Below are 24,182 nucleotides of genomic sequence, written 5' to 3' on the forward strand. Positions count from 1 at the left end.
ACAAATTTTAGCTCCTGTTACAGAAAGCACAGATCTAAATAATGCACAATGCACTCTGGAGCTTGGAGAATGATTCAGCTCAGTTTCAGGTGAACCTCAAGGCTACATCTGTACTAAGAATCAACAGCAGAAAATACTCTTGGCCATTGCAAGTCATCTTTACTCCCTGACATAGTTTTGGCCAGGGCTTGCTCACTAAAAAAAATATTCTGTTCCTGGTTCAGCAGTTAAGAACCAGTTAAGAACCTCTGGCTTAGTGTAAAACCTTGAAGAGTTACTTACATTCACAGCTGAGGATTAACCAGAGGGTTGTGCTCCAAGAATCAGTGCTCAGGCTTCACAGTGATAGAATGCCCCACAGTTCTACATGACAGTGCTTCACACAGGGTGCACTGAACACAAGAAGTGTTCTTGGATCACAGTTATTTTCAGCTGAGATTGGTCCTTGCACACCAACCTCTAGAGCAGGCTGCTGTAATTGTGTAAGGTTGTCATAATTGTGTAAGTGATTCATGCACACCCAAAGTTTATTGGTGCCTTCTGAAATACCTTGCACTGCTACTGCAGGAATTTATGTGATAAGTATTGAATGGCCATGGAGCAAAACTGAACTGGTTTAGAACATTAACCAGATTTTTAAAAGAATTACTACACAGAAAACCCAGTAAAAATGGATGTAATGTTTCAATCAGCATCATTGATAAAATAAGATTGATTTGCTGTATAAAACCTGTTTAGGCTCAGGGTTCTGATGTTAACAAAAATGCTTCCTGTAAAACAAGCTTGTTACTGAGAAAAATGAATGAAGAGCAGAATTAAAATAATTTCGGAAACTGAAACTGTGAATGCCATTGTGACTCAGGTCCGTAGTCTCAAATGGTTTACTGAAGCTTTTAGGAAAGTCACCATCTTTTTTATTCTGTATTTGTACACTGTCTAAAGCAACAGGACTTGTTCTGCCTCTGAGACTCTTATAATTGCAATTTATCTCCATTACTGAAAAAAAAATAAAGAAGAAAAGAAAGAAAATGCCAGTCTTCCTTCAGTGTTTGTAAAATATATGGAAAAGATTAAGAATAGTTTCAAAACCTTTGTTTTTATCTTCAAGTATGGAAATACTGTTAATTTGTGTTAATTCTATTCATGCAAGGAATATCCATATGTAAGGTATCTAATAAAAATTATTTGGCTTTGTTACAGAAGGACATATTCAACAAAATAAATCCTTTAATTTTCTGCACCACTTCCTAAAGGTTGGAAAAATTGCTGTAATATAAGCTACATCTTCACTGTGATGTGACTGTTACTATAGAAAACAATATAAACCTGAAGAACTTGATGACCAACTTAAGAAGAGTCTAGTGACAATTTAAATAAGGTTTTCATCTCTTCTTGACTCTGAAGGACTACACTTTTTAAAATTCCCCAGGAAGGCAATATATAAATTGAATTGGTCTCAATTCTTCAAGACCTTCTTCCTCACTTAGGGAAACTGAATGAAAGCAAACAATTTATTTTTCAGTTTAAGATTTGGCAAAGCTTTCACATTGGATGAAGCTACTTATGTGGTCCTATATTTATTGGCAATACTAATAAACATGATAAGGAAAAAAAATTGTTACTGTTTCTTGTGTGCTTTCTTTGTGCTCGTTGAAGGTGTTGTATTTTCAAATACTGCCATATATAATAACCAGAAATTTCTTCTTAAACTAGGTAATATTCTCTATGAAAATTCATGTAAACCTGCCTTGTTTTGATTGGATACTTTAAATTAGAATCTGTCAAAATCCCTTGAGCCAAATTTACTTTGCAACAAGATGGCATTGCCTCCATGCAGTCAGTGACTTTGACCTTGGTGTCTAAGCCTAGCAGGAAAAAGACTTTAGAAGAAAATGTGAATGACAAAGAGGTAATATCGTGACACAGACAAACTCTCCTCATACACGCCTGCACTTGTTTTCTCCTCTAATGCCTGAAATTCCCTATTTACACATTTTTGAGATGTGCCTTATTGATATATCTGGAGCCAGTTACCCCCAGGTACTCCACCATGCCCCTGTGCACAAGCTCTGTCAAGCTGATGCTGGTCTGTGTAGGACCAGATCAGTGTTTCAGCATTAAGTAAAGCAACATAGAAGTTGCTTTAACTTCCTTGTGGAGCACGGCAAAGATAAAACAAAGAGCTCACACTGGTAGGCATTTTGGCTTGGATTATTTTGCAGCCTGATAGAGTTTGTCAGCCCCACAGGAGAATGCTCTTTTGGCAAGAGCATGGTCTCAGAGCTGCCAAAGGGAGGAGGTGGCAGCTATCCTGAGACACAGTGCAAGGGCTGAGCCAAGAGGTAACACTCAGAGCCCAAGGCTCATTAGCCATGGCAGAGCCCTGAAGCCAGTAATTATCACCATGTGACAAAAAAAGATAAAAAGCATCATTTTAGCCTTATTTATCTTAAAGGTACGAGGGCTGGCCAACCAGCCAAGGGGGAAAAAATCCCCAAAATCTGAGACTTCCATGACACACACACTTATTCTAGTATGCAGTGGTATATCTCTGTGGCCAAAGGCTGCAGGCCTGGTCATGAAGCTAAAATGACCCCTTGGTTCTGAAGAATCTTTCTTTTGCCATTCTTTAATATAATTTCTAGTTTTTCAAATAGTGACTGAAATAAATAACTTATATGAGAGAGTTTGCAGTTACTATATTATTAATGTGGTATTATGCAGACACCCAGAAATGAGAATGGATACTTTTTTTTTAAGCCACTTACATCCTACTGCCCACAAACCAACCTAATTATCTACCAAGTAATTTTTCAAATGTTATTTCATTTTTAAATTGTGGGTTATTTTGGCAAGAAATCTTTCCTAGCTATACTTGGATACCCTTAATTGATTTTGGGTGGAGAAAGAATACATTTGAACACAAGACAATCTAATTTTACACAAAAATCAGTTCTATTTTTGTCATGTTATTGTTCAGGCTGAATAGCAATTTAGAGTCTGTAAAACATTTTCCTACATTTACTTAAACATCACTTTGCATTAAAATTAAATATTGTGTCTTTAATTTTGTTACACTTTTGAAAAGCCCAAAGTGGAATTTTCTGGAAGGTGCTGAGATTACCTGTAGTTTCCATCAAGACTCAAGTCTGGCAGTAAAAATTTTACTACCTTTTGGTTGCATTTTTCTAAACTCATATTTTACCACTGTATGTTGTACAATAATATACCAGTCAAACAACATAGAACAATATTTTCAAACGTTAAAATTTAAATAGGAAGCCAAGAGCAATTATGAGAAGTGTACAGTCCATAAAATTGTCTTCACAATTAGTAGAGATAGAAATACTACACAATTCACAGCAGTGTATTCCACTAAACTCGAGGCATTTTGAAAATGCCTGCTGTATGACTGAGCAAATGCAGTATTTGGCCCTCTCTAATGGCCAAATACTACATTTCTTACTCCTATCAATACAACCTACTGCCATGTTAGCTACCTACTAACAGGGTAGTTAGCTCAATTTTAGTTTGTGCCAGATCAGCTTTACAAAACCCCACAAAAATATTTGAGTATTATTGTCAGTGTTGGAGCTATTCTCAAAATGAAGAAGTGTATCCTACATTTTTGCCACGTTCTTTTCTCTGCAAAGACCTTGAAGTGACACATATCTCAAGTGTGTGCCTACCCGAGATCCAGCAGTACCGATTCCACTGATGTGACCTGCAAAGTATCTTGCTCTTTAACACTGCCTCCAAATGCTCAAAGTAGGAAAAACAATTATGAAAATATCCCGCAATGCAAAAGGTAACATGGTTTCCAGAGGCAGTGTAAAAAAGCCCTGGAGGCACATCTATATCACAGTTTCAAACAAAGTGGATTGTTAGTGTTCAGTATTCTTTTTCAGTTAGGTTTGACAGTAGGGTAAATTATTGGGAAATTATTTGTCCTCTTCAGGTGTCTGTGGACATGCAAAATATAGGTGTCTGTAGATATGCAAAATGTGCTCATGTGGGTACATCAAAAATGTAGGTTGAATGAGAATCACTTCAAGGCTAGGAAGAAAAAAAATTTCAGCATTCTAATTTATGTGTTGTAGCTGAGCACTGGAACATGCCTTTGGAAATGGTAAGGTTTAGCAAAATGCTTGATTAGAGCTTTTAATACTATAATTTTAAAAGCAACATTTAAAATAGTGAAAATTCTACTCACTGTGAAAGAGAGTAAATGTTTATCCTAACACTTTAAACTTATGTAAAAGCCTCTGATCCATTACATATTACAACAGATACCAACAAAAGACACTGTCTACACTGTATTTTATATTTGCAAAATAATGACCTGAAAGTGCTAAGATCTGAATTGTTTCTATATTACCACTTAGGTGAATAAGGACTATTTCTGGAATTTTAAGAGCAAATCATATCAAACCAATCTAATTTCCTCCTAGAAGGTGGTTACAAGGCTTGTAGGTAGGAGAGAAGCAGGAGATGATGTGTGTCTTAAAGCTTTAAGCAAATCTCACGTGACATAAACAACAGAAATGGGTTTTGATGAACTTTTACTGAGTGACGGTAAACTGGATGGAAAATCAAAACTATCACCAGAACAATGATCAGTGCCAAACAATAGGCCAAGATGCAATGGGTAGAAACTGATGCACATTCTACCTGAATGTGAGGAAGAACTTCTTTACTGTGCAAGTGACCGAGCACTGGAACAGATTGCAGAGAGAGGCTGTGGAGTCTCCCTCACTGGAAATATTTAAGGATGCAATCTTATGCCATGTGCTCTAGAATGACCTTGTTCGAGCAGGGAGGCTGGACCAAATGATCCACGGTGGTGGCCTTCCAACTTGACTAATTCCGTGATTCTGTGCTTTAGTATTATTAAAAAAAAAAAAAAAAAAAAACCAAAAAATCCAAATCAAAATAAGCAAAAACTCCCACCAAACAAGCGGCATCTGACTCGGCTACAGGTCCCTTTGTTCTTTTACGTAGTGATCCAAAGGAGGAAATGGGATCTGTCTATTGTATTTGTAGAGGACACAAACCAAGACAGGACCAAGCTCTTGCTCAACCATTTTGCGGGCCAAGATGAGAATTGAGAAGGCACCGACGAGCCGAAGGAGCACTGCAGAGAGCGCCAGAACGAGCCTCTGCGGGGACAATTACAGCACAATGAGGAATTAGCCCGAGGCAGTTTCCAATGCATGTGCTTCTCCCTTGGCAGACGGGGCAGGGATCTGCTCTCCGTGCTGCTGCTTCCCAGTGCCACCGCTCGGCGGGAGGGCGCGGGTCGCTTTCCGCAGCTCCGGAGCCGCGGCCCTCTCGGCGCCGCACCCCCAGCTCCGGCAAGCGGCGCGCTGCCCCCGGGGCTCACCCAGCGCCAGCCCCGCCGGAGGGGCAGAGGCGGGCGGGCGGAGCGGCGCGGGGGGCGGGCCGAGGCGCGGCCGCACGGCGCCATCTCTGCGCGCCCAGGGCGGCCGCGGGCATGGGAGGCGCTGCGTGGCGCTGGGCGCTGCGCGCCGCCCGCCTCCTGCCCGGCGCCGGCGGCGGGAGGGCTCTGGCTGCGCGGCGGGGCGGCCCGGGCTGCGCGCCCGCCGCTTGCGCCGCTCCGTCCGCCGGCTCCGCGGTGAGTGAGGCGGGAGCGGAACGGGCGGGCGAGCTCCGGGATGGGCTGTCCCTGTGCTTGCGGGAGTGCCGTGCGGGCGGCAGGCGGGGCGGTCTGTCCGTGCGCGGGTGCCCTGACGGGCCGTGTCCTGCAGCAGCCGGTTCAGCAGCAGCGTCCCTGCGGGAGGGGATGCGGTCGCTGCAGGTGTTGTCGGCGGAGCCGGTCCGGGGCAGGGGCGGGCCGGGAGAGGAAGATGCGTGAGCTCCGTGGGAGCAGTACGCGGCGCTGAGCGCAGCGGCTGTTCCGATGTGCCAGCCGGGAGCAGGTGGGACGCTGCCTGCCGGGATGCTCGGCTCCGCTGCTCCGTCCGTCCAGCCGTGGGGCTCCGCGTGTGGTTCTTGTGCGGCAGGGCCAGCGGAGCGGGGCGCGCTCCAGCGCACCCGCAGCCGTGCGGAGCCTGCGGCGCGGCTCAGGGCAGGGACAGCCCTCGGACAGCCCTGTCCGGCAGCGCCTGCCTCAGCACCTCGGGTTCCGGCTACTTCGCCGCTGCTGTATTTTTATTGTATCAAACAACTGTAGCCGAAGGACCGCCAAGTCTAGTCTGTTTCATAAAGCTTCCCACTTTTAAGCAGTGTTTTGGTTTATTTCAACACAGTTTTTTTTCTTTGACTGTTAAGATCAGTCATATTTAAGTGTTTGTCAAAAGCCGTGTGACTGGCGTTATTTTACGTCGGCCTTGCCTGCCTGTGAACCAGACTCCGTTTGGGAGAGCCACTGTACAGAATGGTTTTTTAGACAAGTAGTGAAAATTTCTCAGTGTGCAGGTAGGTTTCTTCCCGTCAGCTTTCTCTGCGAAAACTGCAGGTTGGTGCACATGCATTCACTTGCTTTTTGGTTTTGTTAGTCCTCAAGCTCTGGGGATGATGCTCTGAGGGACAGACGTGCTCGGATCCTGTCACGAGGGCTGCCCAAGCAGAAGCCCATAGAAGGAGTTAAGCAGGTGGTGGTTGTGGCTTCTGGAAAAGGGGGAGTTGGAAAATCAACAACAGCAGGTAAGGTTTCATTTTTATTATTAATCATTTCCTTTGCACGTTTTCTAGTATTTTGTATTGGAATATTTAGGTGCTTGTGTCACCCTTATAATTGGATTGCATAACACTTCTGTCAAGTCCCATTCCAGCCATTGAGAATCTACTTGGATACAGAAATCTTGGCTTTAACTTAAGTGTGAATTGAGCTTTGAAATTACATCTATGTAATAGTGCAGTGCTGTCCTGAGACAGTGGGACATCTTAAGAGGTGATGTAGGCTGAGGTGAAGGGGATCATATGCTAGTGCAGTGACAATGTTCCTCCTTCCCTGGCGACTTAGATGTGCCTGTACAGTGCCTTTCTGTAGAGGATACTAGTATTTAGGAAGTTTCAAGATCAGGACTCTGTTCAATTTTCTCAACTACTTATGTAGATGTTTTATTAAGAAAAAGTGAAACAGTACTTATAAACAATACAATTTAATCAGAGCACCTTGAACTCTTCTCTCAACTCCATCATTAGGTTTTGAATTAATTTTTCTCTAATTTTTTCTCTACCACCTGTTCCTAGGTGATAGAATGGGATAGTACGTGGGTTACCACTACTGCAGAAATTGACTTGAACTTAAAAAAATGACAGAATGGAAAAATATTTGTTGTGCCAACAAATGTGGTGTCCTTCTTACAGTGATGGTGGATGAGGGAAGAGTGAGTGGTGTTATTGACCAAAGCATTTGGCACTATCCTGCATGACATCCTTGTCTCTGAACTGGAGAGACTGGGAGTTGATGGATGGACCACTTGGTGGATTAGGGATTGGCTGGATGGCTGCATTGTGTCCAGATCTGGGTCCCCCAGCATAAGAAGGACCTGTGAGAGTGTGTCCAACAAGATGATCAGAGGGCTGGAACACCTGTGCTGTGAAGACAGGCTCAGAGAGTTGGGGTTGTTTAGCCTGGAGAAGACTTTGGGGAGTCAGAGAAACTTCCACTACATGAGAGGGGCTTACACAAAGGAAGGAGCATGACTTTTTATGTGGGCAGATAGGACGAGGATGAATAGTTCTAAAGTAGAAGTGGAGAGATGAAGACTAGGAAGAAATCCTATACTGTGTCAGTGGTGAAGCACTGGAACGGGTTGCCCGGACAAAGGGTGGTTGTCCCATCCCTGGAAGTGTTCAAGGCCAGGTTAGATGGGGTTTTGTACAACCTTATCTAGTGGAAGGTGTCCCTGTCCATGGCAGGGGTTTGGAGCTGGGTCAACCTTAGGGTCCCTTCCATCCCAAACCATTCTATGATTCTATGACACTGGAAGTAAACTTCTTTGAAAAGATCTCTGTAAAGTGTTAGAAATTTATTTAAAGATCTCAGCATCTAGACCAGAGAAGAGTCATCCTTTAGTTGAAGGATGTCTGCTGTTCATCTCCATGTGTTGTGAATAACACATGGATATTGATCTTAATGTATAATTTTGGGGTTTGTATTTCAGCCATGCTTGAAACAGACTGATTGTCTAATAATTTCTAGAACAGATTAACATGATATCTGTACTAAAAGTAACTGATCTTAAAAAAGTGGAATTTTTTTTCCTATTTGTCTGCTATCTATCCTATACATAGGGTACACCTACCTGTACAAAGACGTGCAAAACAATTAAAACTTGTGTTTCTTAACCATCAGAAGGTATGTCATTATAATACATTGCTTGTAGCAGTTTACTAAAAATACCAAATACCTGTTCATCAATTGACAGTTTACAAAATGAACATAATTTGATGAGTAAATTCAGATTATTCTCCTCGTGTCTGCAAGCAAACAGCTCAATTTAAGTTATTGTAACTGGCCATCTGTGTGCAATTTCTACATAAAATGTAACACATATATAAATAAGGTTTAGAGCTGTGAGTTCATTCCTATGCATTTAAAAATAAAATATCAGGGTTCAACAAGCATTAAATAAGATATTGGAAATGTAAATGAAGCATTTTCATGTATCTATAATGGACAGCCTTTTTAAGTGAATGTTTCAATTCTTAATATCGAGAAGGAAATTTATATTCTTGGTTATTACAATGAGGATAAATTTCATGGTTCAGATGAACAATATAATTTTAGATAACTTCTTCTGATCCATTTTGAGAGCAGGAATTGAAAAGAATGGAGACTAGCACCTCTGTTTCCTAAAGCACCACAGAAAATATCACTCTTGTGCCTATGTCAGAAGGCCTGTCAGGGCTTTTTTTTCTTTGTTTTCTCCAGTACAGTTTTGTTTCAGTTGCTCTGGATCTCCTTTTCAGGAAAAGAGTGTCTGCATTCTGCTCAAGTTTGTCAGGGTCATTCCCTAACTTGTTGAATAACTCATTCTGTTTATTGCACGTTGCTTCCTTGTTGTAGTGTCTGTTGCTTCCAGTGCTTTTTGATCTTGTGAAATCAGTGCAGTCAATGATTAGAAGAAATTATGTTACCAGAACAATATTTTTCAATGCGTGTTTAAATACTTTGATTGTTTCTTGTTGTTTCTATTTGTCTAATATATTGCTTTGTTTGCTTGCTGTGTCCCCTGTCACTTTCCTGTCAAGTTTCTGTCTTTAAATGGCATTCTCCTATATTTACCACATCTGTCCAAAGTCTGAGTTGTTTTTTTTTTCTGCTTGTTTGTTTATTTTTAATTCTTGCTCATCTGTTCATCCACTACCCTAAAGATGAGAGTACTGAAGAAAACTGATCCTGATGTGAAAAGAAGTCAAAAAGTAGTCTTGAAAGAGGGGAAATTTCTAATTTATTGAAAATCTTATTATCAGCTGTGGAAGTAGAACAAAATTAAAGGCTGGTGTTCTTGCTCACATTCTGCTAATCCTGATAGTTCAGGAAAATACAAAAACTGACTACATGGACCTTCAGACATTTTTAACGAAGACTAAGAGGCTGAGATTTTTCATTATTGCTCAGGGAAGGTGATACATTGGACCATGTGTTGACTCTATCTCAGTCGTATTAACTGCATTTTAACTTTTTTTTCCCTCTTGCATACTTTTATTCTGCATGTAGGATGTACTATTATTGAAGCTTTTTTGATTTTGGGTCTTCTTTATATGTTAAAATATTCTCATAAACTCTATTTCTAAATGGCTCTTACATTGAGATGTAGGTATTGAAAGTTTCCTTCCAAAGTTCATCTAAATTATCTGTAGGTATTTTATTGATGATATGTATTAACCATGTCAGATACAGACACACAGCTGGCTTTTTACTTCTCTGATTTTGGACCAAGACCTTTTATTTGTATTGTTAGCTGAGTGTTGAGAGAGTTCAGCTGTGCTGTTTATTCCTGGGACCAGTTTGGATTTGGAAGTTAAAAAGTTTGAAGTTACGAACTAATAAACCTTCCCGTACTTGTACTGATTTCAAGAGGACTGGAGTCATAGAATCACTGATTGTGCTGACTTGGAAGGGACCCACAAGGATCATCAAGTCCCACTCCTGGCCCTGCACAGGAACATCCCCAGGAGTCACATCATGTGCCTGAGAGTGTTGTCCAAAAGCTTCTTTAACTCTATCAGGGTGGTGCACTTCTCTGAGTGAGGAACCTTTTCCTAAAATCCAGCCTTTCTCCTGACTCTGCTTTTTGCCATTGAAGCTGTGTCAGGGGACGTTTAGTTTAGATGAGACTAACTGGAGGTTCAGGTTGGATTAGAGGAACTCTGATCTCCCTGTGCATCATTCCTTATACTGGTTAGCAGGTTTAGCATGGCTAGAGAGACCTTAGTGGCTTTTCTTGGAGCTTGCTGTGAAGTTGTATAGAATTTCTGGCATGTATTGCCTTGATGTCCTGCATTGCTGGTTATGAGAACTTAATTAAGGCCAGTATGAATGTTCAGGCTCAGGTTAGGTCCTATTCTGCATGTTTATGCCCTCTTGGAACTGGCAGTAATACAAAAACAAGAGAATGCAAGATTCAGCTGGGGTTCAAAACTAAGTATTCCACTAGATACTCAGCTGAAAACCGTAGGTTTACATGCTCTGTTGTTTCCACCATCTCCCTTCTTTCCCTTCAGTAGTCAAATATCCCTTATTGAAGAAGCATTGTGAATCATATTTTAATTTTCAAGCATGAAAGCTGTTTAAGATGATAGATGTGTATAGTGATTTTAAGAAAGTCTTTGTCTCCCTTCTTCAGGTTTCAGATGGTGAATTTTCCTCTGATTCAGGGAGTGGTTAATTGAGCATCTGTTTAAATATCAAATTGAAGAACAAAATCTATGCTCTTTGTTAGCTTAGGAGGAAAGAGGCTGTGTGCCTTGTTGTCCTTGTCAACCCACTGACTGTTTTGTTTGAAGGAACTTAGCTTTCTTGATGTTAAGTTCTTCAAGACAGGAGTCTGGCTCCCCAGCTGCTTTTCAGAACTTTTGTATTCTTCCAGCAGAACAAGGCTGATTGCAGCTTACTTTTCTTGAAAGAGTGACATACAGCAACACGTAAAGGAAAACAAAGATATTACCCAAGAAAGGGCTGTGTGTGTTGGATTTTTTTCTTGTGTGTTTTTTTTTTTCTTGGATTATAAAAATTGGTATTTGTTTATACCAAAACTTCTAGGAGGTCTCCCAGCATAACTGAAGCTGGTGAGCCATTGTCCTGATTTAGAACAAATTTGGGAGGATAATTTATAGTTTTATGAAAGAACTCTAGAGAGTGTGGTAAAGGTTACTGATGGTAGGGTTAATTTAGTTTTATAGTATGATGTCCACTTTCAAAAGTGGATGCTTCCAAATGTTTTTCTTAATGTTATTCTTTGGCAAAATACTGTATTTTTATTTTGCAATGTAGAAACTGAAATTCTGCAAGTTTTTGCAGATAAGCTTGAGTTTGTTTGCTGGTTAACCAACACAGACTGAAATGTAGGTGCCACTGCCACTTAAACTGCAAATATTGTAGAGATGCAAGGAACTGAGATGATGATGTAATTATTAAATAAATGTGATGTATTTATATTTTCTCTTGTGAGCAGTTATAACATTCTCAATATTTAGGAATTAAGTTTGCCTGCACTTAATCTTTTTGTTTTTCCTCTTCTTTCTTACAGTAAATATAGCCCTCGCCCTAGCAGCAAATGATTCGGTAGGTGAGCATTTAATTATCAGCCTTAATGTGAAATGTGTGTCATAAATAAAATGGTTACTGCTGCAGGCAGTCACATACATTTAATATAATTAATGTATTTATTTAGTTAATTTCTAATTTGTTTTTGATAGGCTTTTGAGTTTCCGTCAGTTTGTTTATATTTTATCAGTACCATGAATAACTTAGTAGATCTCGTCTTGCTTCTGGGATTGGCTCTGTCCTTTCCCTGGTATGTCACCGAGTTGAACTGCAATTCTGGAAGGATATGTAGATACCATAGAGAATGCTTCTGCTGGTTGGAGACACTTAATAAATAACTAAAATCTATCATTTCAGAGCACTGACTTGAAAAAAATGGGAGTTAGTGCTGAATAGTGTCTAAACCAGTTTTTTAATAGCTCCACAGATTTACTGATTCTGGAGAAATTACGTATAAAAATACTTTATAAACAGCTAAGGCAAAAAAACCTCAAAAACTATGTATCTTCCCAAAAGCATGGAAATACAATTTTTTTGAGTGATTTCCCAGCTCAGTATTACTAAAACTGTTGCCTGGACTATAAATAGATGGTAGGAACCATTCAAGAATAAAAACTACAGGTGTTCATTATGTCCACCTGCTGCTGTAGACTGGGAGTAGTTCCATTGTGCACATTATTGCCACACAGATAAACTCAGAAGCAAGCCTCCTTTGCAATGGGAGGGTGTATAATGCAGGCTTTTTCCTCATAAAACGTTAAATACACAGTATCCTCAAATACTTTAATCAGGCAAATATAGCATCTTCTTCTAGTAAAAGACAAGTAAAACAAAAAACAACAGGTAGAAGGAGTGAGGACTACATGCAGTCTGCAAGCTGCCTGGAGGAATTTTGTGAAAGATTTAAAAATATTTCCATAAACTCACTCACACTTAATAAGAAGAGTGTTTAAAGCTGTTATATGAAATATGTAGTGTTTATGATGGCATCTGATCTTGTTATTTCACAGTCTTTAATTCTGTGTTTTAAATAGGCTGTTGGAATAATTGGATCTCAGAGAAAAATCTGTCATCTTGAAAAGCAAAACTGCTTAAATGGTTCCTTCTAATCAACTTTAAAACATGGCATTTGCTCTAATACTTTTGCAAAACAAATATCAGTCTGTAATGTGATCTGTGTTGTGGGATGGTTTGAGTAGCTCCATGGAAACCATGTTAACCAATTACACATAACTTTCTGTACCAGCTTTTAAGATGGTGTCTGATACTTCTGAAACATGCAGTTTTATGCATTCAAAAAACATATATATATATTTAGATAAAATATCTCTTAGTAATTCTGACATACACAAGTTTGGGGATTATGCCCTTTATTAGGAGTTGTGATGTTAAAATTATGTGGTGGTATGTGAATTTGGAGGCCAGCATCTGGTGGATGTAAATCAATGAAGAGCAGCTGAAACTGATGAAATAGCTGTGAATTGTGTTAGCAAGCTGTTACTGTTGTGAAATTGTGCATTGATGTAGTTTCAAGTTAGGAAGTATGAAATTAAGGTGGATTAAATAAACAACTGTCTTGTTTGTTCACGCATTAATATTTTTTTTTTCTTCTGTGGTTTATTTTCCTTAAGAAATGATGACGTGCATCGTGTTTATGTTTAACCTTTGGGCTTGAAGTTGCTGGTTTGTTCATTTGTGTACTCACATTGATTTCAGTTCATTAATTGTGTGAAAGGTTTTGAAATGAGAATCTCTGTGACCTTCTTCCAGGCTGTAACTGTCCGGTACTCAGATTTCTAGAAATCATTGCAATTTTCAGTTTTGTAATGATGAATGAAGTAAAAAAGGAGGTTGTTTTTCAGAGTCCATTGGTGCCTTCTGCTGTATTTTATAGTGCATTTCTTTGTCCTCAGGTATGCAGCAATAGTTGCCTTTATTTTACATCTAGTAACTACTGATTGTGCCTCACCTTGCCATGGTTTTTGTTTCCTTCATTGCTATTGTAAGTTCATCTCTTTCAGAAGAAGCAGTAATGATTGTTGGTACACCAGCGCTTCAGGAGCCCCCTGCAACTTCATTAATGGTCCTTATGTCTCTTACAAACAAAATACAAATTTCTAGAAACTGATCTTGAACTTGGAAAGAAAAACTTGTGGAGGAAAATAGGTCACCATGACTATAAAGGTCTGTGTGTCCTTTATTAGTCTGTGTTACAAGTTCTATGCTTGTAACTGGTCTTCTTTTTCTAAGATAAAACAGTTACAGACTATTGAAAACAACTGTCTTTGGTGAGTGGGGTCTGTGAAAGATGTTGTCCTCTCAGAGGAGATTGGATTAGAGTAGATTCTTGCTGCTTTCAGTAACAGCTGTGCCATCTTATTGTTGTTTGGTGTATCATAATTTAGAAGATTAATAGTCAAAGCATAAAAGATTTTTCGTTCTCTTGATAAAAGAAAACATCCTTCTATCTTGTAAAAATCTACATTCTGTAGTTAAAAAACAAAACGAAAACCCCACTGTTTCTACTGATATATGTATTTTAAATTTTTTCTTTAATGGAAAGCTGTAATGGAAGCTTTTTCAGTTATTTTAGTGATGGTCTGGAATACTGAGGCATCAACAGAGCCTTGGACATTGTCACGGTTGCACAGCGTTGTTGGCAGAGCCGGGATTAGAACTTCAGAGTTCAAAGTCTTGCATGCTGGTGCTCAGTCTGCTTTGCATATTTTTACCTCATGGTTACAGAGTAAATAATTCAAGACAGAATTCATTTAGATGCCTAGATACCATGTCCAAGACAGAGTAGGGTTTTTTTCCCCCTTTTTGTTGGTTGGTTGGTTTTGTTTTTTGATTCAGAGCCAGGGAAGACAAGCAGGGCAGCCTCTTATTCCTTCCTAGAATATTAGTTTTTTTGGTACCCTGGGTTACCTCTTGTAGATTTCAGTTAAGAAATATATAAGCTCTTGGGCCTGTAACAAGGCCTGTAAATCTATACAGTGTTCTTTTTTGTGTTAAGAAATAACTTCAGGTTTTACCCTTGTGTCCTATTGTTAATTGCTTGCTTAGTTTGACAGCTGATTCTTTTCATTCTTTTGATGTACCAGCAGTCAGTTGTGCTCCCCTAGGAGCACTTGGGAAGAATTTTTGGGTTTTATGCCAGGACAATTCATATTCAGACTAGAATGACTATTTATGAAAGCTGCCTGGCCAGAGACAATTTATTATAGTAGAAACAAGTTGAATTAATAGATGGCAGCAATAATAGGGTAGGGATTGCTTGTTTATGAACAGAGTATTTTAGTGAGCAAACACCAGCTGTGCATGACTAAGGATGGCACAAATCCAGTTGGGAGGCTGCATGCTTGTGCTGTCACTGTGAGGCAAAGCTCCCCAGTCAGATTTCCTTTGGCTCGCCTTTTCTTTCGGGAAGATTTACATTTGCACTATACGATGAAATGGTTTTTTGTGCTGCGAAGGACAGAGGAGCAAGAAGTAAAACCATATGGACCAAGTTAGCATTTATGCATAAGCAAGTGGCGTCTGCCTGCAGTACTGGGGGCACGTGGTGAAGGGCAGCAATTTTCCATATTCTAGCGTAGCCCTGCGCCAGGGAGTGGCTGTGTCGTGCAGACCAGGACTAAGATGTGAAATGCTCGAAGGGCGATTATGAAGCGGGGGAGCGATTTCCCTGTTGTCCCGAGCCGAGCCCGCGGTGGCTGCGCAGGGCGGCCATGGCGGCTGTGGCCCGGCAGGGGGCGCGCGGCCCGCGGACGCTGAGGGCGGGGAGGGCTCGCTCCACGGCCGGCCCGTCCCGGAGCTCCGCGCCCGTTCTCTCCACGGCCGGCCTGTCCCGGAGCTCCGCGCCCGCTCGCTCCACGGCCCGCCCGTCCCGGAGCTCCGCGCCCGCTCTGCTGCGGGAGCCGGGAATCGCGCCCGCATGGCCGAGCGGTGTGAACATCGGCGGCGAGGACACGGCTCATGGCTATGGAGTCAGTTGCAGCATGGCAGTGATGTTGATAGCAGCCGACTCTTCGTGTGAACTCACTACTGTGATAATAAAATTCATTTTAATTTCTTCAAACCATGTATTTAATCAAAACCGACACATTCTGAAACTACCCAAAAGCCACCCCTGATTGCTTTCTTACTTTTATTACATTCCAGCTTTTTTTTTTTTTTCCTTTTATTTATTTATTTATATTTGGCTTGTGTACTTAAACCATTTGTCTACAGGATAATATATGACTGCCACATGCATAGATGACTTTACAATGCATATACATTTCTTGGTGGTAAGGAAAAAATTCCATGTGGGAAGACAAATAAATCTAAAAGAATTCAGACGATAATGGGGATCCTTCACTGAGTAATCATAGCATGAAGGCAAGTTTTGACTTGTTTTGGCTTCTTCCTATGCAGCTGTTATAATTGTTGGGTTTGATTTCTAGGCATCTTTAACTCATCTCTAACTCTGTCTCATAGAGAATCAGAAGACTTAAGTCACTATAGTTAAGGTCTTAATACTTCTTAAGGGCTTAATATTTCTTAGTGCTGAAAAGTTTCAGTGAAGCTGGACATGCCAATTAGAATTGATTTGCTTTATTTGCAATGATAGTTTAGCTTCTAGATCAATTAAAAATGAGATAAAACTTTTAAAATTTGGCTGTTTTTCAAATAAAAAATGAACAAAAATGCATTTTAACATAGACCTCCTAAAATATAGTACTTAAATCATAGCATATAGATAGCTTTATGCTTAATTTGAAGAAAATTTCCTTTTTGTTTGTTTGGTTTGAAGTTAAATAGCTGTAACCTTAGTCTTCAAGTCATTGAAAGGCCAGGGCTGATACCAGAGAGACTGATGTGAAAGGTGGACCTTTTTTATAATAATTTGACATGCTGAAAGTGAAGAGGCATCTTGTAGACATGTGGTAATGCTGGGGATTCTGTTTTGGTAATTTATTTTTCAAATGGTTCTGTATCGAATTTTTTTTTTCAGCAGGCTGGATAATGTGCAGAAAGGCCAAACAAGGGTGAGTTACTGGTACACGATTAAGAACATTGAGTAGGAGCTACTGCAGGCTGGAAAAGAAGCACTGGAGAAGTCCTCTGGCTGGCAAAAAATTGGAAACACTTCATATAAAGGAAAAGGGCTTTTAAACCAGCAGCAGACTGAGTGTTTAAAGGAAGTTTGCATTTCTAGAATAGAGTGGAGAAACTGCAGTGGTACAGTTTTGGCTTTAATCCAATTTACAGCTAGGCACTTAAATAGTGTGCAGCTGAAAGAGTTAGAGAATTAAGGATTAAAAGATGGCTATTCATTGTGTCAGTATGTCAAATGAGGAATCCATAGGCTATCCCGATTTTGAAGTTCCCTTTTGTCCTATGTGTTGCTGCTTGCACTTTGGGATTAGCTCTAAGTCTATAATTACATTAAAAGGGTAAATTGAGAGTCGTGGTGGTGGATTAAGAGTACCAGGTTTAAAGTAACTGGCACCTTCACTTAGCAAAGCTGGAATTTCTGTCTTTGGAATGGACTACAGCTGCTGAATATTGGGAGCACTTCTAGTGTAGGAAATTCTTCACTATATAGTGCAATAACAGCTCATTATCCTGTGCCTTTATCCCTCCCAGGCTAAACACCAGGGAACTCTGGTGGTTGGCAGAGTTTACTTCAAAGTAAAATAATATCTAGTAGCATCCAGTGGGGATACATAAGCGCTACCAAGTATGGGAAAAAGTCTCAGAAAAAATGAGCAAAAATGAAATTAGTCAAAGAGTCTTTGGATGTTTAGCAGTAACATAGGCTATGTTGATTAACAGCTATTTATAGAAACTTTTTGTGAACTCTTCTTTTTGTTATTCTTATTTTCTCTCTGTTGGTATGAAGTCTTTAGTCAGGTCTATTCCTCAGTAAAGCATTTGGCAACTTGGAAAAAATATCACCAGATTCTCTGCTGCATGTAAAATTGTGTGGACGGGTCCTTTGTGATATGTGAATGAAACTGGTTGCATTTGGTTGAAAATTTGTTACTGGAAAATATAATTGATTTCATAGTTAATATTCTCTGAAAAACAGAAAAGGGAATCTGCATAAAGAAAGTGTAGGAAGGGACAAAATCGTTCTTAAGGATCTGCTCAAAGAGCTAAAAAGAGGAAAGATATGGATCACTTTGTCATTAGCATTAATTTATGCCACCTGAACAAGGATTATATACAGCAATATTTGCCCACCTAAGAGAACAAATATAATAGCAATTGAATACTTTCTAATTTGCATAAGGAAAAGAAAAGGAGGCAAAATTTATTCGTTTTTTCACATGACCTTTGCCAGGACTTTGGCCTTCAACAATTTCATTTTAGTTTTTTCCCCCAAAAGAATTACAACTAAGTTCAGAGCTTGAAAATCATTAATTTACAATACTGCTGTCTTCCAAATCTCTTGTTACTCACGAGGCAGTGGCCAGGTTCAAGGACTAAGCTGAAATTTAATTATGTAGAGAATCTTGCCAGAGAAGGTAAAGGAAAGGATCTTTTTAGTGAGGTTATCTGTGCCTGTAATTTGTACCTTGCACAAAATGAAGCTGTAGAATTCTCAGCTCTCAAGGATATCTGCAAGAATATCTCCTTTGTCTATTGATGTAGTATTTAGTTTTCTTGTAAATATAGACTGTACCTGGTGACTGTGAAAACTAGTTTTTGATCCTTTGTGTAGGTGAGAGAAGTTTCTAAATTAGAATGAAGACTTCACTGTATTTTTAATGGGTTAAGACCTGCAGTGATTATCTAACTTACAGTACCTCATGAAGAATGTTTGTCACAAATCTTTAGAGAGGTCTAATGGGCAAATTAAAATTTTGCTGAGAAGATTAATGATAGTGAAGTAGAAAGAATTAGTCAATGATGTAAATGTAGAAGATGAAGAGGAGTTAGAGTATTTTTTATTCTGTAAAATTTTTGTGTTCTTGAGGTCACCAGTCACCAGACAATGACGGGACCAATACTGCAGAAATAGCAAATCCTAGCAGTAGTTAGCCTGTGCCAGAGACTGTTTACCTATGGTGGGGGAACCTTAAAAGCATTGATAAGAAGGTAAATGTGAACATTTGTGAGTTTTTAAGTATAGCTTTTGCTGACATGGGAGTACTTCTGTATTTTCATGTGGGACAATAGGCTTATTTCTAATTTCATGGTCTCTGCCTGATGGAATTTTGATAAGGATCTTATGCTGCATGAAGAGGTCAATGATACTGCATGTGTTTGTATTTTTTTTTTGAAGTCACTTCCAGTGATGTGATTAAATCGTATGGGAATGGTTACATTGTCACTTGCATCTTTAGAGCTTAAGCTGCAGAACTTGCAGTAAGGCAACCAAATAAAAATCTCAAGAAAATATTTGCCAAGTGTAGTAAGTTGAAGATTGATTCAAACTTTCTTTCACAGCTGGGCAGATGAAAGGAAAAGGACAAATGTTAACTTGAGAACAGCTGTTTTGAACTTGGTTATGGCTATGCCATCTGGAGAGATGGAATGCTATTTGTTTAATAGCACAGGAGAGAACTATGTTTATAAGGAGAAAATACAGCCATAAGGAGATGATGGAGTTGCATTTTCTGAATCTTTTTCTTGCCAAAGTGCCAAGGGATGCTGTAGCAGTGGCATGTGCTGTGCTCTGAAAAACGCTTAGTAGCAGGGGGACTTCTATGTGCTTGGGTGTGCTTTAAGTATTGCATTTCTGTCTGTGTAATGAGTATTACTTAAGAAAAAAAGATGCATCATTGGTGTGAGAAGTATCTGCATATCAAAATAATGTCAGAGGACATAACAGGATTCTTACAGCTTTTTCCTCTCCTTTTTTCCTATGTTGTCTTTTTGGTTGTGCTTTTGATTCCCCATAATCTATTCCTTCTGCCCAGATTTTTTTTTATCTTGTGTGTTGTTATATATGTTTTCTTAGGATTTGTTTTAATACATCAGTGCTTTGAAAGATATGCTGTTTTATGAGGTGTGGATTGTATGGGAGAAAAAACAATTTATTAAAATTTATTTTAATTTTTAAATTATTGTAACTCATGCATTTGGATAATTTTTCACCCAGCATGGGATGTATCTGGTAATTCTGATTAACAGTGTCATGTGGTAGCATCCAGGTGTGTGCATATTATTTCTTCTCTTGGGGATTTAAAACATTGTAAATGCTGGAAGAAATTATCTGGACTGTACTGTGCATGTCTTAGAAAATCTCTCGGTAGCTGCCATAATATTTTTCTGAGATAATTAAACATTGGGTAAAGGGTTATTGGCATTCTTGGGATGTTTACATCCTGCAAAAGCAGAGATAGTTGGGAGAAAGAAAACCATAGCTTACTGGGCCAATGCTTTCTATATAAGCTGCTGCTTCTAGGTGATGTGAACTCTACCTAATATGTTGAATTGCTTGATGAAGAAAAACCCTCTGCCTTAGGCTATCTTAAGTGAGATTCTGTCAGTGATTTAAAGATTTCTGAAAGACCTTTTTCTTATAATCCTGTAGAAAGCGCTGTGCTTACAGGAACACTCGTGCTTCTGTTAACATGAACTTCGGAAACTTGAGGATCTGTTAATTATTCTTCTGTTTGAAGACAAAAAATTTATTGAGTCATATCCATGAACAAAAAGAGTGCATCTCAGAAACAGGCACTTTTCTCACTTTGGAAGAAGCGTGTAAGTTTCTTTAGAGAAACAATCAGGTGTATTGTATTAGCTTGGTAGTTTAAAGTAGTAGCTGAATTTGTAAAGTCCTCTAGGATGTTTTTCTCCAGTGTGGATGTATTCTTCAGGAAATTCTGTACACTTAGGTTGGATAATATAGATATAGTAGACGCAGTGCTGCTGACTCCTAGAAATAAGTGCCCTGGAGTGGTGAATACCTGATTATGTCCATGAACTCCTAAAACCATTCTAATTAATTTAATTCATCTTAAATGTTTAGTCTCTTTGGGCTGGAAATGAAACCCCGGTGAGTTGTGAGATCGTTAAGTCAATCAATAGTCGCAATCCTTGCATGAGGGGGAAAGTCCTCAAAAATTCAGGGGAAGTATGTCATCAGGTTTAAAACACTGTAGGTTTTTCAGCAATTACTTGCTTTTGTTTTGGTAGGAATTTGGTGGGATGGCCTGCAGATGATGTTTTGATGACTTTGATTAGCTGCGACACAGATAAAGGGACTGAGTCATGAATCTTTCTAATCTGTTAAAATTTTTGTACAACAACAAAGAAGCTCTAATAGTGTTTTCCATGTCTTTAACATAAAGATGTGTCTTTTCAATATTTTTGGAATTGCAGCTTTCAATAGTAGGCAAAAAGAAGAATTTCTTACAGTAACTCCTGAACTTTTGTTGAATAGTTTTCACAAGACATTACAAAGAAAGTGTTAAAAAAATCGAAATTAAATAACCTATATAATTACATATCCTTTGTTCTGTTTTGGTAATGAGAAGTATATATAGAATAACTGAATCCAAATTTGGTTGATTTTTGCAGTAAAAACTTATTTTTCAAAGTACTTAGCAGATCAAATATGATAATGCTTTTTTTAAACTTATCTGTCTTTCCCATCAAAATTGTGATAACAAAATGTTTAAATATAAGATACAAAATTAGGAAAGCATAATCTGAAAAATGAAGTACACACTTTGAAACACTGACAGTGGAAGTCTGATTTGGCATTGTTGGAAAGGCTCCTCTTGCTGCTTTAACCTTTCAAACAAGCTCTTAAACATACTTGCTTGCAATTTTGCAAAATGTTGAATACAGTTAGCCTTCTGTATTAGAGAAACTTGACATTCAGCACTTTAAAGGGCTTGCTCTTTACTACTTAATTTGCAGAACTTGGTAATTGGTACTGTATCTTCCCATCTGTAGGAAAAATAGTTTAATTTCCATAAAATATGTATGTGTATCTATTAAAAAAAGAATATAGAAAGGAGTTTTGTAGTCTAGACTACATAGTTGAAATAATTTTTATTTAAAGTTTATTGCCTAATGTACCATATGTAGTTGAATAAACCGATTTTTAGCATACTTTTGTGTAAATGTATTTGATTAAAATGTTATGCCTGCTTAATTAGCTTCAAAGACTTGCATTTCAGTAACTTCAAGATGTCTGCAAAAGTGTACTCTGGCCACTTAAATGGAAGATAAAAATAGTTTTTAGTGTTTCACATTCTTTGTAATCGCTGGTATGATTTAAATTGCATTCATTTGCATATCCTTACAAACCTGTTTTGTTTTGCCTTTTTTTTGTTTTGTTTTTGTGGTTTCTTTCTTGTGCGGTTTTTTTTTGTGCCTTGTTTAAAAAGTTAAGGTGTTAGTTCTGTATAAAAATACATGGAGTAGAGAGAATGTTGCTTGTAATGCTTGTTAATATAAAGTCTGTGGTCTACACTTTAGGTAGGAAACTGTACAAGTGAGAATTCTCTTTATGGAGAATCCATAAAAATTGTAAAGGTGACTGACCCAACTTGTAGACATTGCTGTTTAGAAAGAAGGGAAACAGTGACAAATGATGTCTCAAATCAAGATCTTATTTTTATTTCTTTAAGTAGTATTGCATTTTGTTCAGCTAATAATGCAGAAATTAAGACATTTTGACAATTCCTTCTTTTGTTCTTCCACAGACAAAAGAAGTTGGTTTACTTGATGCAGACATATATGGACCTTCAATTCCAAAGATGATGAACCTAAAAGGAAACCCAGAATTAACACCAAGTAAGTGGAAGGGATTTTTCATGCTGTTTTTTTCTGTACAGGGGTGAGCATGCTCCACTCATGGGTGCTTCCTTGGTGTGGCACAGAAAGGATGCTAACAGAAGATAAAGACTGAGTATGCATTTATTTATTCTTACTTTCTATTTATTTATTTATTTATTTATTTATTTATTTTTACTTTTTTACTTTTACTTACTTTATACAACTAGGAGCATATTTAGAGTTCTGTTTTTTGATAATCTTGGTCCATGCAGTCTAATGGATTTTTACAAGAGACTCTGGAAGGGAAGGTTATTTATCAGTAGTTTTAAAATTATTATATAGTATCCTACAGTAGATGACTTTCAGTTAAAGAACAAAACCCACTAATCTAGGGAGACACTAAAAACAGTAAGAGAGGGATCATTACAGTAGCTTGTATGAAATGTCATTAAAATGATTCTGTTTGATCTTTCTTCAGCCAAATGTGACATGCCACTTCACTCATTTGTGTTTGAAATTGTGCATTTAGGAACACAGTGGTGGTCACTACCAGAAGGTGAAGACAGTAGACAAAACTCCTAATTTTCCTTCTGCTAGGAAGAATTCTGGGGAAACATAAATTCAGGTAGAGCAGTCTTCAGAGAAATAAGGTGACCCGAAGTAGAAAGATCCCATTAAGTGTGTTTGCCTTTCAGAAATTTAGCTGTCACCCAGGCTGACCAAGGATGAAAGTGAAGAATGGCTTTATCTTGTACCCTCTTCATACAATGTTTGAGTGTAAGGTAGCGTGGTTTTTTAGGGTGATAAGGACACTGGGGTGATACAGGTTTTTTAATACTTTACTTTGATTATCCTGTGAGAGAGTGCATGTAAGTAAAAAACCTAAAAATATGTAACTACATACAGAACTAATTGCACACTGTAGCAGCTGGTCAGTGCATTAAAACTTACTCAGATCCTTCTAAAGAAAGTACAGACTGGCCATATGTCTTGTCAGGGAGGGATCAAGGATATCTACCAGTTCAAATCAGGACATAAAAGGGCTTCAGTGAAGTAATCAACTGTAATATTTGTGGGCAGCAATTGCTTGGTAAAAAGGAAGTTAAATATTCCTTCTGCTTCTTTTCATGCCATAACCTCTCTTTTTTTTATCATAGAAAGGTTTGGGTTGAAAGGAACCTTTGAAGGTCATTTAGTCCAACCCTCCTGCAATGAGCAGGATTAGGTTGCTCAGAGCTCCCAGTCTTGAGCGTTTTGTGTCTACCACTACTCTTGGCAACTTGTTTCAGCATTTCATCAGCTTCATTGTAAAAAATTTCTTCCTGATAGATAGTGTGAACCTACCCTCTTCTGACTTAAAACCATTACCTCTTGTCCTATTGCAACAGGCCCTGCTAAAAAGTTTGTCCCCATCTTTCTTACAAGTCCCCTCTAAATACTAAAAGGCTTCATAAGGTCTCCCTGGAGCCTTCCTTTCTCTAGGCTAAACAGCCCTCATGCTCTCAGTTTCATCATAGGAGAGGTGCTCCATCCCTCTGTATCTATTTTAGTGTTATTGTAGGATGTTCTTTAACTCATCTTAATTTGTGCATGTATATATGGGTATTATGGTTGTTGATCTATATGTTCTCACCTGGTATAAAGCATGCAGAATGAAAGAGTGGCGGTATCTTTAAAGGTTTGTTATTAAGCTTGCAGTGTAAGCCTCTGA

At 38.8% G+C, this 24,182-nt stretch overlaps 1 protein-coding gene across 8 annotated transcripts in view; it reads left to right on the top strand.

The window, feature by feature from the left end:
• Positions 1–5,479: 5,479 nt before the first annotated feature.
• NUBPL (NUBP iron-sulfur cluster assembly factor, mitochondrial) overlaps positions 5,480–24,182 on the top strand; it is a 78,790-nt gene continuing 60,087 nt past the window's right edge. For 2 of the 8 annotated variants that reach the window (XM_088167261.1, XM_088167262.1), the window contains exons 1-4: positions 5,494–5,635; positions 6,519–6,666; positions 11,724–11,758; positions 22,399–22,489. In XM_088167261.1, the coding sequence (XP_088023387.1) occupies positions 5,495–5,635; positions 6,519–6,666; positions 11,724–11,758; positions 22,399–22,489 (415 nt within the window). In that variant the 5' untranslated portion in view covers position 5,494. Of the gene's footprint in view, positions 5,636–6,301; positions 6,439–6,518; positions 6,667–11,723; positions 11,759–20,294; positions 20,444–22,398; positions 22,490–24,182 lie in introns of those variants that run through there. The other 6 variants (XM_088167265.1, XM_088167266.1, XM_088167268.1 and 3 more) reach the window with 5 other exon arrangements.

This window comes from Sturnus vulgaris, chromosome 6 (genome assembly GCF_052056855.1).
Source record: "Sturnus vulgaris isolate bStuVul1 chromosome 6, bStuVul1.hap1, whole genome shotgun sequence".
NCBI classification, from domain to species: domain Eukaryota; kingdom Metazoa; phylum Chordata; class Aves; order Passeriformes; family Sturnidae; genus Sturnus; species Sturnus vulgaris.